The sequence below is a fragment of the Triturus cristatus genome, chromosome 10, assembly GCF_964204655.1.
Source record: "Triturus cristatus chromosome 10, aTriCri1.1, whole genome shotgun sequence".
Taxonomy (NCBI): Eukaryota; Metazoa; Chordata; class Amphibia; order Caudata; family Salamandridae; genus Triturus; species Triturus cristatus.
The window spans coordinates 550,642,871-550,658,723 of record NC_140593.1 but is presented as its reverse complement, the minus strand read 5'-3'; the positions used below and the strand labels follow the sequence as shown (position 1 = coordinate 550,658,723).

Below are 15,853 nucleotides of genomic sequence, written 5' to 3'. Positions count from 1 at the left end.
AGCTAAATGTCTTGCCGCCCACTCGTTTCAGTTCTTCTTTGTTCAGTTAGCTTCTAGTTATGAATTTGTGAAGAATAGGATTTTGTTTCCTACGTGCTTGGCAGCACCACCCCTTACACATGCCACACCATAAGTGGAGATTTCTCAGATGCACATTTTAAGCCACATGCCTCTCCCCCCGTTTTCATCCTTGTTAATGCCCTGGGAGCAGATTCATTTTGCACGATCTTTGCCTCAAAAAACTTCTCCGCAAAGATTTCATTGTATTGTTCATAGGACCCTGCTCTTCTGACAAACATTTTGTCTCTCCTGGTAGAGAAAAATATTCTGAATCAAATGAGAAGGGAAGCTAGACACCCTTCTCCACACAAGAGAAAACAGACAAGTCAACCTGACCTTATTTTTGGAAAATTATAGCGCTGTGACTTGGGAAATAACTGTGAATCATTTTAATACAGTGCAGCAAGACTGAAGGGGATAAGGTCCTGTCCTAAAATCGCAGGCTTCTTTTGACCGGGCCTCCGTGTGACTGGGTGAAGTAAGAATGGCCAGTACAGCAGACATTGGTATAACAAATGTACAGGATCATTTTCTGCTGAAAATGTGTTATTTAGAAAGCAGGCTTACCTGGTTCACAATGTAGTAATGCTGGGTTGGGAAATTTGCTGTGTAAATGAAGTTCGCAGAGAGGAGAACATGCAGCGGGCATCAATGTTGGGAGTAACTGTATTCAATTCTTTGTAATAGGAAATATTACAAAGAGACCTATAGGGGAAAGGAAGTAAGAAATACTAACATTTGCAAAAGGATGAGTAAAATTGCAGTTTAGCATATTTAAGAATGATTTCAGGGGAGATGATGAGTAGCATATTGCAGTCAGGTGCTGAACCCAGGCTCAGAAACTGGCCCACTTTGTTCTATGGCCATCTTCCTCGCCTCAACATCATATCTTTAGTCGTCCATGCAAGCCATGCAAGCCTCCACCCGAAAGCCATATTATGTTATATTACATTTGATTATAAGAAATTGAAGAGAGCTGCCAAATAATTAAAGAGGGATGTTGATGGTCGATACGGGCGGCATCTATGGGTGCAAGCGGGATGAATCGTGGCATACATTGCCAGAGATAACCCATCAGTAGAACATTGGTTTGTAAATGAGCCTTGAGAGGTCCGCTAATGGGATTTCAGTTGATTCGCTGTAGGAGTCTCGCCTCCCCGGTGGCTGAAGTGCGTGCCTCTTCCGGCTGCGTGGGTTGACTCCCCGCAACCAATATCTGGTGGCAGCAAGGGATGGCCTTCAGCAATTTTACTCAGATGTACTGTTTTGTGTCCTTGTCCTGCGAACAGTTGAGGTCTGAGAAGCAGAGGACAGCTCCACCCTTTCCCAGACACCTCCTTGCCGCCAAGGTCAATCTACTGCAGGGAACATCTGGCAGTGTACTGGCCATTCGTGAATCTGCTGTGCTGAATTCACTGGACACCCCTTTAGAAAACAATCACAATTTCTCAAAATTATGCTTTGATGGCAAATTGACAATTTAGATAGAACTCAGGTGATGGCTATCCCGATGGTTCGAGATGTGCACGGCTAATCCTGTGAGGAAGGCATGGGGAGAGGTCTGAACGGCACAGTTATAGTCGTATGCAGAGTGGGCACAAGCACTAGTTAGAATAGAGACTTTTGTATGACTGAGAGAAAAAACTAGAAAGATAGGAAAGCAGTGACAAAGGAAGAAAGCAGGAATTAAAAATTACATGTGAGAGTGAGATAAGTAGATAGGAAGTGCAGAGTGGTAGAAGAAAGAGAAATAAGGTAGAACAAGACCAGACAGCTTTGCTAATCATCAGTCCTGGAATTCAGCAACACCGAAGGCTATCTCCAAAGAAAAACTTTGAGCCCCTCCACTTTTTTTTTTTACATATTAAGTTCTGGGCATACTAAAAGGAATGCCTCAATCAAGCGTGTGATCAAATACACAGTCAAACAATGGATATCCATAGCTGTCTTTATCTAAATAACTCGTTTTTAAATTAACCTAATATTATAACTATTATTTAAGGAACAACACCATTTTAACCAAGCATTTGCAATGCAATCGGTCTCCCATTACTGATAGTTTGAGGTATTAGCGTTGCAAACAATAATGCAACGCCAATAGCTCATACTTTCAGTAATGCCAGTCCTAGGGCATTGCAAATGCTTGCGTAGTGAGCCAGGAACCAGCAATGTATTTCTCGGTGCAGTACCACAAGCTGCTCCCAGAGCTCCCTATTGAGCAAGGCACCGGCATGCATGTCTAGGTGCAGTACCGCAAGCTGCTCATAGAGGTCTCTAGTGAGCAGTTTTGAGAAGTTGCTGCTGCTACATTAAAAAGTAGCATTAGTAGAACTATGTAGTTCGTGATTTCACTTCAAGACTTTGGTTAGTGGGCCAGGAGTTTTGGGTTGTGGATAGTGCATACTCCAATACAGCATGCCTCTCAGAGCGAGCAGCGCATGTGCGCCGCCGCTAGTCTTGATCTAAAAAGTGGATACACATTCAACCCCAAAGTATGCACTGCTGATTAATGCAAGGAAGGCTTGATTTAAAAAAAATTAAATGGATGCCTGGACGAATCTATAAAGTGATATGGTGGTGTTTATACCATTACCGGAACTGAAGGTGGGTTTTGATGACCATGGTGAATTCATAGTGAGGGAAATTGAGAGAACATGTCGAGATCCAGAATGATTTTGTAAGACTGCTGAGTGAAGGAAGAGTGGTAAACTAAACTGGAGGTGCAGTACTCACCTTTTGCCATTACCTGTGTTCCTTCTGACATTTGATTACACTATGACACTGGTTTGTTAACAAACAATGATGGCGTTGTGGACTGTGTGCATGTTCACTAGTACATACACCATATGGATAACGTATACCTCAAAATGACTATACTCTTGTATTTCCTTTCAGGCAACTTCTACATACAAAGTGGACGTAAGGATGCCTTGCTCTGCGGCAACAGTACAGATGCCGGGTAAGTACAAAACATTCTTCGCAAAAAGCTTTATCGGCATTGGAATCTGTGTTGTCTGTATTGAAATGGTATTATGATTGACAGCATTCTAATGCTCTCAACAGATAGAGGTCTTGGTGTTCATTATTTATGGATTGATATGAAGTGCTCTTAACCAAAGTGCTGTGCCATAATTAGCTGATGGTACATCGATAAAGGGATACATCAGTACAAAAATATAGGGCAGGAATTGAAGTGGCTATGGGTGAGAGGCGAGGCAGCTGCCGGACTAGAAGCTCAAGGGCAGGCTTTGTTTAAGAGGAAATACTTATTCTACAGAGTAAAATGGTGCCACCCTTTCCAGATGTATATGTAATAGCGTAACAATAAGCAGACACATGCAGCACACAGACGATTTAATAAGTGAGCGTTGGAGGTTCCTGGACTTCTTATTGTCTGTCGTGAAAGGGAGGTGGCATCAGGTGTTTTTATATGCATCATGGGATCCGAATGCCGATCAGTGACCGCCGACCAAACTGGCTCTTTGCACTTGTGTTGATGATGTCTGTGGGAATCAAAGTGCTGACTAGTGACAAGTGGAGAGCACAAGAAGTCGAATTCCACCTAATTCTCGTCTGTAGTGGGTAAAGCTATATACATGTACGTATATAGCACAAACTTAGCTGTGAAGCAATGAAGAGCTGTACATTATATGAGGGGTCAGGAGATGATCTTCAAGATTGTGTACGTCAAGTGGTAATTACACAACAACATTTTGCACATAATTAGTCATATGAGGATTAAGTGATCTACCTAGTTTCACACAATATTAAGTTTAGTACCAAGACTGGGTTTCAAACCTGTGTCCTCGGATCCCAAATGTGATAGCTCGAGCAAGTAGGCCACCTAAGCTCTCCCTAGCTTTGGCACTCTGGCCACCAACCTCCTCATGAGGGTGAGGTTTAAGTCCAGACCCCATGGACTTTTGGATTCTCAGCTGTGAATTCAACCAAGGATTTAGGCGACTGTCAATTGTCATGGCAATTTTTTGTTAGGTAATTTTGTAGGGAGTTAACCAACAGTTATAATAATATACCTTTTATGACAATATATTTTGACACTACAAACCATGGTCTGTTTGTATTCAAAGACCATGCATCAAGCATTAAGACATCCTCTTTCCTGCAACCAAAAACCTTGAACTGCAATTGCCTGTCTGAATGGGAATCCAAACCATTCAATATGGGCACTTAGAAGCATTCATAAAGCTTTGAGGAGGAAAGCAAGTAAACAACCTTCAACAAGCTTGGAAGTGCTTCATGTTAGTTGATTCCACCATTGTAGGTAGCAGTGTTCATGAGTACAATGCTGTATGAGATGCCTTCCATCACAGACAGAGCCATTGGAAATATGCAGAGTAATATTGATATTTTTATGGTAGCATTCTTATGACACTTTGTCATTTTAACATACATTGATATTGTCTGAGCAAGCATGTTACCTTGTTAGTACCAGTTTAACACTTCAATATGACAATCAGTGAGAGGATGAAGCCTTACAGCGGTCAACCTCGAAGCTGGGGAACCGGGTTCAAGTCTCGGCAATGACGCTCAACATCCTGTGATTCTGGGCAAAACTTAATCTCCCCGTGCCTAAAATAAATGAATGTGTCCTTCGGTACTGAAACTAGAACTCATGTAAAACGCTCTGATACCTGATGTCTTGGGTCTAGTTTGCAATATGTAAAACTCTAAAAAAAAAAAATCAGCCACTGAAAAGTGACCAATTAACTTTTGCAGCATAGTACCAGCACATAAAGAACAGATTTACAACAAATATTGTGTCCTAAATGACATTTTAAAAAATACTGCCACATTGGAGGTAATAATAGAAAATCTACACTCCGTGGAATGATTTTTAGGAGACAATGTTCATTCCAGACTATATTTTTGTCAACAATATTCTGATTTACAAACACCTTTGGAATGGGTCTGTCACTGCAATGTACCATCTGTTGCACTTTAAAAAAAAAAAAAAACCTTTGATGCGTCTGAGCTACGAACATCTCTTTTGTTGAAATCTGAAAATTATGAAGTCAATGGTGGAATATCGTGCAAGTGCAGTACATCCATAATTATGTGGAAAAAGCCACAGTTACTGAAATGTATAGTTCCAGTCGGCCTTCATATAAATGTACTGACTTGTGAGGAAGTTGACATATTTTCTGATTGACTTGGACGTTTCAAATTCTTGTGGATTGGAGAAAGAGGGTGGAATCAGTCATGTGATAGTCCATAAACTTTTGATGCTTGCTACCTCCATAGTTGACAATTGGATGATTCTCTAGAGCAAGGACATCACCACAAAAGTCTGGAACCCATTTATAAGTTTAGTTTTTCTTTGAACGAAGACAAAAAATATTTGTTACCTTTTTTTTTTTTTTTTTTTTTTGAAAAACCTTTATTGACATTTCAATCATTAACAAGTATGGGCCTACAACCCCCCGGGGCCGGCCGCTAAGCAATCAGAGCAATAAGATCAAATGTAAGCACAGGCGGCACCTCGGAAAGCAGAATCTTCATGCTAATATAGTCCGGCCAGTGAGCCGCGCAGGTAGGACACCAGGAGAAAAAAGGTTTTTCATTTTATAATGGAACAAGACAGTAGGATCAGGTGCCAAACAATTACCCAACAGCGATAAGGGGCAGGCCGAATGATAGACGTAAGCAATAAACAGCAATCTATTGGATCAATGGCACAGACACAGGAAAATCCGGATGGGGAAGAATATAAAAAAAAAAACAGTTGCGCCTGCAGACCCCCGTACCTAACGCCCAGAGAACACCCCGGAAACTGTGGCACACATGAAGAGGCAGCGATTCACAACAAAGGAGGTGTACCGCGCTGATCCCAGAAAAGAAAAAACAAGAAGAAACGGAGAATAAAAAGGAGGCCATGGAAAAAGAGATAAAGACTAAAGAGTCCCCTCCCCCAACCCCCCACCCTGCACCTCTGCAAATGAGTATGGCCCCCCCCCCAGCAGTGTGCCTGTCGCCCTGGAACTAGACCCGAAATGTAGAAGAAACAGGGAAAAATGAATAAGAAAGAACCCCACCAGACGGGGGGGTGGAGAAAGTATAATAAACTGGAGGAGGGCCTTCAAAACATACCCCCGGCTTCTCCCTCCCGCACGGTAAGGTCTCCCCACAGCAAACAATAAGCAGCACCAAATTGACCATATCAAAAAAGGGGGTGGGGAGCATTATGCACCAAATATGCTAATAACTATGTCCTGAGAGTGCGCAACCATGAGTCCGCCCGTCTACTAGGTGACCAACCCCGGGGGAACGGCCTCATCCCTGACCACTCTTTGCAATTCTGCCCATGCCTACCCCTCGACCCAGCACCATGTCCGATGTTCCAAGGTAAAGGAGTATCCAAAAACAACCGGGAAGCGACGCACACAGGTGGGGTGGAAGTCTCTGAGTACCAACACAGTCCGCATCTTGGAGGGACGTCTTTCCCAGTGCTGCCCCAGGATCTGCACTGCACACAAGGTCCAGGAAGGCTGAATCAGCCAAAGTAGACAAATGTTGCTGGTATTGTCCCTGGGTCACCGGAGGCCGTGCACGGGACGAGGCCACCACCTTCCACTCAGGTCCAATACCTTCGGAACAGATCAAACCCTCAGTCAGCCGATCATACAGTAGCATACTGTCCGGAGTGTCCGGCTGTGCACTAATCGAAGGGGTGGCCGTAACATTATCCTCCTGTGTGCAGTGTGGGAAGTCCCTGTGTGCCCGTGGACCGGCATGCCGCCACTGTCCCAACGCTGATACCACACCATCGAGCTTACTCCCCAAGACCCCGACGCCACGAGCCAGGGAGAGATGAAGGGCACCAAGGGCCTCTAGGAGGTCGCCGTACCCCAGCACTGCTCTCTGCGATCGCCCCGCCACACTCCCAAAAGTCACACACTCCCAATCCTGCTGCGACCCAGTGGACAGGATGGTAGGCTGCATCGCAACAAGATGGCCGCCGGGAAGGCCCGACCCGTACTGGGGCCGGGGCCCAGGGACAAGCGCCTCGAGATCCACGTCGCTGGAGACAGGGGTCCGGGGGCAGGCACAAATTCAGCCGCTGCGTGGTCACGGGCAACAGTCGTCCCCACCACGGACCAGCTCCCGCGAAAATCCGGGAGCAGCCCGCAAGGATCAGGGCGAGCTAGGGGCGGCGTCCGGGCAGCTCACCGTCAGAGGCAGGGGCAAACACCGAAGAATCTGAGAACTGCACCCCCGGGCATGCCTTCGATCCGCTACGCTTAGCAGCGGGAGCGACCACGGCGAAATGCAGGCCGAGGGCAGCACCGCTCCGGTGGACCGACTCCACCCAGTCACCACAGGCCGCTGTTGTTGAACTGCCACCCGGCCAAGGCGTCCACTCGAGGTCCCGGCTCCGGGGCTGCACGGGCCGCAAAGTTCAACTGCAGATTTCTCCGGCGGTACAGCAGCCAGAAACCCCGGAGTCACATGATCGGTTGCCACTCTCATTCACAAACACGATCTCATAGCGCAGACTGAGGATCTAGTACAGGATATCCGTGCGGGATGCGGAGGTTCACGGAGCCGGGAAGCTACGCCGCCGTCCCGGTCGCCATCTTGGCTCCTCCTCCATATTTGTTACCTTTAGTTCAGAGTGGGGGGTCTGTATTAAACACTTTGACATTTGTTTGAAAAATGCTGCATTCACTAATTTCCTAATGTAGGAATATTGATATACCTTAATATCATAGCCAAAATATTGAGCATGAAAATATTGACGGATACCTATGTGTAGATGTGTTATACCTAATTCCCCATATATACGGATCTTGACAATGTATCTACCTTCAAGGTACATAGCTGTTGCATGAAGAATATTAAATCTATTCTTTCCTATGTGTACTTACCTTGTGTTATTTTGGTCCTTGACATTTTGGCTACAATATTACAGGATTACAATATTCTCTACTTGCTATTTCAGTCTACAGCCATGTTATGGTTACCAGTGAGGTTACTGATAAAATGGATGTTTAGCTTCAAGCACAGCTTTGGGCCCTTGGTTCATGCGATCTTTGATCTCCTCCCCACACCTTCTATTCAAACTTCCATTGATGAACAAAGTTTATAAAGTAGGAAGATGTTTTTCAGCCTTAGCTCGTTGTCTGTGAAACTCAACACCTCTTTAGCAAGGTAACAGACAGCACTGCAGTGCAAATAAAACAGCATCATAAAACAACAAAAACGAAAGCTCTTTCTGTCCGATCAAATCTCTCCAGTACCAAGAAGCTCTAGGTTGTATATAATGTTTTCTCTTCCTTGCAACAAGACTGAAAAATTTAGCGACATGGTTTTGTCACCGTCACCTTCCTATATGTCATTACTAGCTGTTTTATTTTTCTTTGCATGGTTTTATAAAGCTTCATCCAAGCTTCTTCGGTCATTGGATCACTTTATAACAGTAAAGTGATCAAGCACAGTACACCTTTTCATAAAGAAGCAGGACAATAATCTAGGTATGATCAGTGGCATGCCACTTATACTTGATGCAAGTTTGGGTCAGATCTCTGGCGCAGCTGGAGGTCCTTTTGGATCCTCAAGTCCAAAATGAGACAAGTTTTCATGGGGTATACCCGTCACCCTGCTCTAAACTCATGTGCCTACAATGAAAGATAAAATATTTACCTTTAATGTGAAAAAAGAGAAAGGAAGAGATAGACATCTAGGGGCAGAAATGCACAATGTGAATCTAGAGAACCTGGGATTAATCACGGCTGACCCATTTGACTAAATTGTGAGACTTTAGTCAAATATGTTTTTTCTCACTGTGCGTTAGACCTGATACCCTTGGGGTGGTCTTTTCCCAGCCTTTTTGCCTTTTGCCTCAAATTTTTGCTAATTCTTTTTGTTGGCCTTAGGACTCTGAGCACTTTACCACTGCCTTGCAGACAGGACTGGGTTGAAAGAGATCCTTGTGCACTTCAAAGAGCTGCTTTGAAGTCACCCCTTATTTCAAAGGCATTTTTGGGTATAGTTAGTTGGTCTCTGAGCCCCCAAAATCTGACACTTCTGGATCTTGAACTGAACTTCTCTCAGAAGGGCAGCTTTATTACTTAAAGGACTCAACTGGGCTTCTTTTGTGATTTTTGCCCTGCTGCCTGCTGCTTCCTGGGTCTGCTGAAGGAGAGCTGGACTCTGCCTTTCCTCCCAGTGATCGCCAAGGGCTTGCCGGCTTGCCTCCTGTGTTCTGAAGTCTCAGGAACACATAAGACTTCCTGCAATCTAGCTGGTGCTGCTCTACTCTGCCATATGTGAGTCCTACCCTTGCCTGAGGTGCCCTCTCCCAGTTCTGGGCATCAGAAGTGGGCTCTGCAGATGTTTTGCTAGAAAATGATGCATTGTCATCTTTGTGCTGAGCTGAACCGACGCATTGCCCTTCGACGCTGATGCAGAGGCTGTTAGACAACAGCATTTCTACGGTCTGCGCAGCGATGCATTGCCTTCACCTCAGCAAAACTCGACGATGACGCAGCACACAGACTGTGTGGAAAGGATCGATGCATTGTGCCCTTAGCGTCAACGCTTAGCTCCATCCTAGGTACTTTCTCAGCAGGCCCTGCATGGGTCCTGTAGCCGGCCTGCCCTCCACCGTGGTCGGCCTGAACTTTGGATTTGCACCAGTCCCTCACTACCTCAAGTAACCTTTTGACCACTAGCACTGTTTTTGCATTTAATCTTTAAAAATTCATATCTCGACTTCTACTGTTTGGATCTTTGTTGTTTTGGTCTTAGTTTATTCATATAAATATTCTCTATTGTTCTAAACATGCGTGGAGTCATTTTGTGATGTATTTATTGTGTTACTGTGTGTGTGTGTCAAGCTACCAGAGGGTGAGCACAGGGTATCGTTTAGTATGTATCTAGCTTACCCCGGCTAGAGTGATGGTTTCTGCCTCATCTCGGTGCATACCTTAGCCAACCAGGAATCCCATTTCTAGCACTGTGCCTCTTTTTTCCCTTTATATCTCACATGAGAACAAATTAAAAGCTGTGAGTTATGGGTGTGCACTGTACAAAAACCCTTTAGTGTTTGATTTAATAGATTATGTTGCTCCATGTACAATCAGAATCTAGGCCACGTATAGTTTACACATGGCAACTGACTTCGCCCTTAGTTCACAAATTGAATTGTTGTAAGAAGGGCTGGAATGTTTTTAAGTTTGTGTTTAAAGGTATGACTTTTAATAAATAGCTCTCAATGCAGTTATACAATCTTATGTCCTAAGGAGAAAAGCTTTTGCATATTAGCGAGGTTCACTTTTTTGAATTTTGAAGAGAATGTATCATATTTTGACATTGTGTTTGCTACACAAATTATATGCCAAACATGTCCATGGCCCGGCTTGTGCATACGCTCAGCTCTCCCTGTTAATTTGATGGCTGGATAAACTCTAAGTATAGTACATGTATGTATTAACACCAAACGATGTTGATGTACATATATTAACAAAGGAACAATAGTAGTTAATCAGACAAACTTAGTAAATGTGTCAAGAGTTTGGTTTTCCCACAGGGTGTTTTTCTAATATAGTATATATAAGACTCTTGAGTTTAATGGACTGCAGCCATTGGAGTGCATTTGAACTCTATGGCTCAATTAGACCACGTCCGTGGCTTCGTATGTACAGCACTCTTTTCTTTAATTCCACATAGCGCTGCCAACCTTGGAGCCAGGTTTAAATCCCGGTCTTGGCTCAACATCCTGTGATTCTGGCAAATCGCTTAATCTCCCTATGCATAAAAAGACAAAAAAGTAACTTCTAGCGCTCATATAAAGCGCACTAATGCCCTTGAACCAAGTTTTCGCTATATAAAAATTGAAAAATAAAAAATAAACAGGCCCCCTTGAATCCCTAGCATTGCAAAGCATGCTTATATATTCCTCAGATTCATGTTCAGAAGCAACTGTGTCAGTAACATGATGAGCTACGCTGGCAGAGCGCAGACCCCAGCGCCTGTTTTTTTGGGTGAGGTGTCTAAAGTCCAAAAATATAACCAGGGCCATAGCTTCATCGCAGTTTCGGGGTGCCCCCCTCCCCTAATAAATTCATGTTCCTGTTTAAAGTTGGGTCCGGGGAGCCCCTGTCGAGTCTACCAATGTATTATTAGTTTTAACATGGGATGAGCAACAGGGCATAGCTTTCCTGTCAATGGTGCATTCTTGGGGGTGCCAATGAATACCTTATGTTCAGTGCTTTAAATGGGCCGGTACAGTCCAGTACGGAGTACCGGCACTTTTTTATTTTGCAAGGAAGAGTACCAGTGGGACTTCTCAAGAGAGATGTAATACTTTGAACTGCAGACTACCAGCACTTCTCAGAAACAAGCAGGTACTCTGGTACAGAGTACAAGCACTTCTATTTTTCCATTTCAAGTTTTGCTTATGTTCCCTATGTAAGGAAACATGCCATTCAGCCTGCATCTATGGCGCGGCTGATTATATTTTTTATCTCACAGGCCAGTGCTTAATTTGAGCCGGTGCTTTCCGGTGCTCAGCACCGGCACTTAATTGGTTTCCGGTGCTGGGCAACGGCACCTAATTGTCAAAACCATATTTCAAACAGTCTACCACAAGGTGGCGCTGCTCATCTAATTTAGAAATGAGCAGAACAACGCTTGTTTAGGAATACAATATACATAAAAATTGCTCATACCTGACACCCCCCCTCAGCAATTCCTTTATCTTTGGGGACCTGGAATAATCTAAACTGTCGCATTTACATGCGAGAGAGATGGTTATTAGTTATTTTGGCAGCAATGACAAGGGCGATGGGTGGTGCAAGCTGCAGTGGGCTCCTGGTCAGAGCCCTGGCACTTAATATTTTACAATTTAAGCACTGTCACAGGCTCACTGTACCGATCTGCCAAGAGACAGGTGTGCACGAGTGTGCACATGACTAGGCCATGAAGACAGTGGCATATTCCGTGACCTCAGAATATTGTCAGAGGAGGGATGAAACCAACTGATAAACAGTGTGTTGCTGGATATGCAATAACCTCTTGCTGCAGCGAAACGTTTCTTGTTGCTGATGATGGTGCAATGATTGACTTTAAACCACCCAAATTGATTTCAAAAGATAGTGAAAACACTAATGCATTCTTGTCCATTTTTCTGACTCGTGCACAAGATGAAATTGAGCCTTTGCTTGCATTAGGGCACATGTAAGCCTTGTCACACCAAAAACCAAACAAACACAAACACTCTCTTTCCCACATTCAAACACTCGTGCAACAGGCGTACTACTCAAACTTATTCCTTCCATCAATGCATGAATGATATTATAGGCTGGCTTAAATCCAACTCTTTGGAGTTTAATCAGGCGAGGAGTTGGACTAATGACTACGGCGGTCTACCTCGAATCTGGGGAAATGGGTTTGAGTCTCGGCAATGACGCTGAACATCCTGGGATTCTGGGCAAATCACTTAATCTCCCCGCGCCTAACAAAAAGGAATGTGTGTCCTCTTGTAACGTAACTGGTGCTATTTAAAGCGCTCTGATACCCGCTGCGGGTCAAGTTCGCGCTATATAAAAACTCTGTAAAATCAAACAAAAAATAAGACAGACCTCTGCAGCCCAGCGACCAAGGCCCCGGCTTTGCTTCCATCAAACTACTGGCCAGTTCCTTCTGACAAGGTCCTCCTCCCGTCAGAGGCCGTCAGAAATCTAGGGGTAACTTTTGATAGGAACTTTAGCTTGGAATCTTATGTAAATAAGACAGCAGGGACCTGCTTATCTTTCATCAAAGCACCATGTAAAATTCCAGAGGCGCAACTAGAGCCAAATTTCAGGGAGGAGGGGGGGAGGGGGCTACGAAAAAAATTCGGGGGGGGCTGAGTCTTTTAAGCCATAGGCAGAGTGGAGCTGCAGGGGCTCTTAGAAGGGGTGAAACAACAGCGAGGCCTCATTAACATGTAAATGGTCTTTTAAAGACCTGTGAAGTGCTCGGGTGCGGCTGTGTGTGCGCCCGGGAAGCTGTCTCATCCCGGGCTGCCACACGCGACTGGGGGGGGCTGAAGCCCTTTGAGCCCAATGGGTGTTGCGCGCCTGTAAAATTCTCCCGCTACTGCCTCTCTCATCTAGAGCATTGGTAGTTCGTAGTGTGATCCTCAGCAGGATAGATTATTGTACCGCCCTGCTGCTAGGAGCTGCTAGGAGCTCCGGAATGCCTGCTCAACCCGCTTCACAGAGTTCAAGCAGCAGCGGCGGCCAGATTGTCCCTGAACAGACGGAGAAGCCTGTAACCAGCAGGTGACACTGTTTCTAAGGCATGTACTCAAAACATCGATCTGTTTATTGTCATCGTTTCAAAAAGTTATTTCGCACAACACAGAGATCATGGATAGAGGCTTGGATTGATTTTATTGGCTTTAAGAATGTCTACTTTTTCGGATAATGTCTGACATCTCTGAGACCTCTGGAGCCTCTGTTCTCTCGAAAGCCCTCGTCTCCCTTCTCTCCTCCCGGTCTTCCCCTGTTCTTTGTGCCGTCTATTTTCGTTGGGTCTGCTGCTATGTTTGTGGGGAAATCTCAGCCTTACACCCCCAGAATCTCACAAAGCCGCGCCCTTCATATGACTCAGAAGTTCTCCCAGTTAATGTGTGAACCTTAGAGAGAACAAGTCAGAAGCAGAGAGAAGGAATGGAATCTATGTTAATGCCTTCTTTAATGTTCATGCATTAATTCTGAGAAATTTTGAGCTATATGTTTGAAATGTAGTCGCCTCGCACACCCAAAAACACATGTGTTAAGCCTCTGCAGCCCCAGGAAGTGTGTCATGATCATGTGTGCATGTGAGCAGTGAGGCCAAAACAAGGTGTGCTCACACCCAGTGCATGTCTGAATCCGGCATTTTTTTTAATTTCACAGCCTGCAGCAGGCCCACTCACGCCACAAATGCGAATGTGGTGGTTGCGCCTACATACTTTGCACCGATTGGTCTGCAGGGTATGTGCTAGCTTGTCGCCTTAGCGCATGCGCAGCAGACTGTGATTGTTTTCAAAAAGGTACCAGCCTCGCTTTAGCGTATGTGTGCACTTATACATACAATTGATGTTGTGCTACTTGTACCGACACCGCTACCATACTGAACCCACATGTCAGTCGAGGCGCTACAGATATCACAGCAGAGAAACAGAGGGTGGCCTTTGCCACTCAGTTGTTTCAAGCTGTCAACAGTCTGTAAAGCATGTGGTACGAAGTGGAGGTATGGGTATCTCAACATAGACTACGGCTCATAAAAAAACTCGCGCACACCTCTCTTCAGCGACTTTGCACACTCACCACAGGCCCATGAACTTCATTGGTCTTCTGTGGCAAGATTATTATTTTTAGATTTAATTAGCTGGGGACTCAAAAATACCTTTACAGCCAACAAGAGAGAAAAAACGCTGGTATTCTGGAGAGCGAAAATATGTCTCTTTATGTTTGCAAAATAGTTTTCGGAAGCTGCATAGTATCTCTTCCGAGGTCAGGAAGGTGTAACTGATTCGAACAAATAAAGGTCAGCTACCCGACGTCTCCCTCTTTTTGCACGGTTGCACTGTGCACCTTGCACGGCGCACCCCCAGAGTGGAAATAAATAAATAACAGGCTTGACCACCTGGTGTTTTCAAAGCTAGGCAGGCCTCTCTCTCTCTCTCTCTCTCGTCGGGGATGACGACGGCAGACGAGAGCCTGGGAAAGGGATGACAAAGCATTCACTAAGCCACTCTCGGGAGGGCGCAAGAAGCAACCACTGGTAACTGCATCCTAGTTACTGTTGCTATGGAAACTTTGGCTACATTTATCGCCACGGTGACCTTGATTTCTCTCAGCCGTCCACATACTGATAAATTGCATGTATAGAAACAGGTGGCTCTGTGTACAGATAGGGCTTTTGTGCGCGCAGTCCGCGCGCTCGTGGCGCAGCTAAAGCTTGAGATAATTGTTGATTTGAGGGAGGCCTGGGCCTTCATGTGTGGCAAGGGAAAGAACATCACCCCAGTGGGGATGTGCTAAGCTGGCGCCGTACAAGGCGCGCGGCCGCCTCGGATCACCATAGGCTAATTATACACTGTGGGGAAGTTGGCGTAAGTTGTTTCCGCAGAGGAAGTATGACAACTGAGGAGTGGCTTAGAAAAGCTGAAAGAACGACTAGGTGTGTGTTGTATTGTATTGCAGTATTTATATAGCGCTTGCTACCCCTATGTGGAGCTCTGAAGCGCTTGCCTTCATGAATAGCATGCTACATCATGTAGGGTATGTGGTTGGAAGGATGTTGTTTTTGTTTTGATCCTATGTATGAAGTGTTTCCATCTCGTGCGTGATGACCACCGAGGTACAGTTATCAGGGTATAGGACGCAGTGCATAGCAGTGGGTTGGATGGTGAAGTGTAAGAGGGTGAAGTGTAGGAGACAGACGCACAGGTTTATGGTATTCAGTATGCTGTTAGCTTTGAGCAGCTGGTGGTGTTTGTTTTTTGGCTTTACTGCGCTGGTGATGGACAACCCTCATAGCAGCTATGTATTATGTGAAACTAATAGCTACAAGTTACAATTAGTTTGTTACCGCTGCGTATTATGGTTTTACTACCTTTGTAGGCCATAACTGTTATACATGGACGTAAATAACTATATAATGACACAGCAAACCATAGGGTTGGGGAATAGTGGTTAAAAACATCTAAGTGCCAAGTCAGGTAACAAGTCTTCTAGAAATATTACTCCCAAATTTGAGAACTTTGCAGATTCTAAACAAATCACTTGAAATTGAGCTA

General features: G+C 44.8%; 1 protein-coding gene across 6 annotated transcripts in view; it reads left to right on the top strand.

The window, feature by feature from the left end:
* LOC146789704 (sodium channel protein type 5 subunit alpha-like) overlaps positions 1-15,853 on the top strand; it is a 975,168-nt gene that overhangs the window by 316,169 nt on the left and 643,146 nt on the right. For all 6 annotated transcript variants that reach the window (XM_085632035.1, XM_085632032.1, XM_085632036.1 and 3 more), the window contains exon 8: positions 2,956-3,019. In XM_085632035.1, the coding sequence (XP_085488161.1) occupies positions 2,956-3,019 (64 nt within the window). The remainder of the gene's footprint in view (positions 1-2,955; positions 3,020-15,853) is intronic.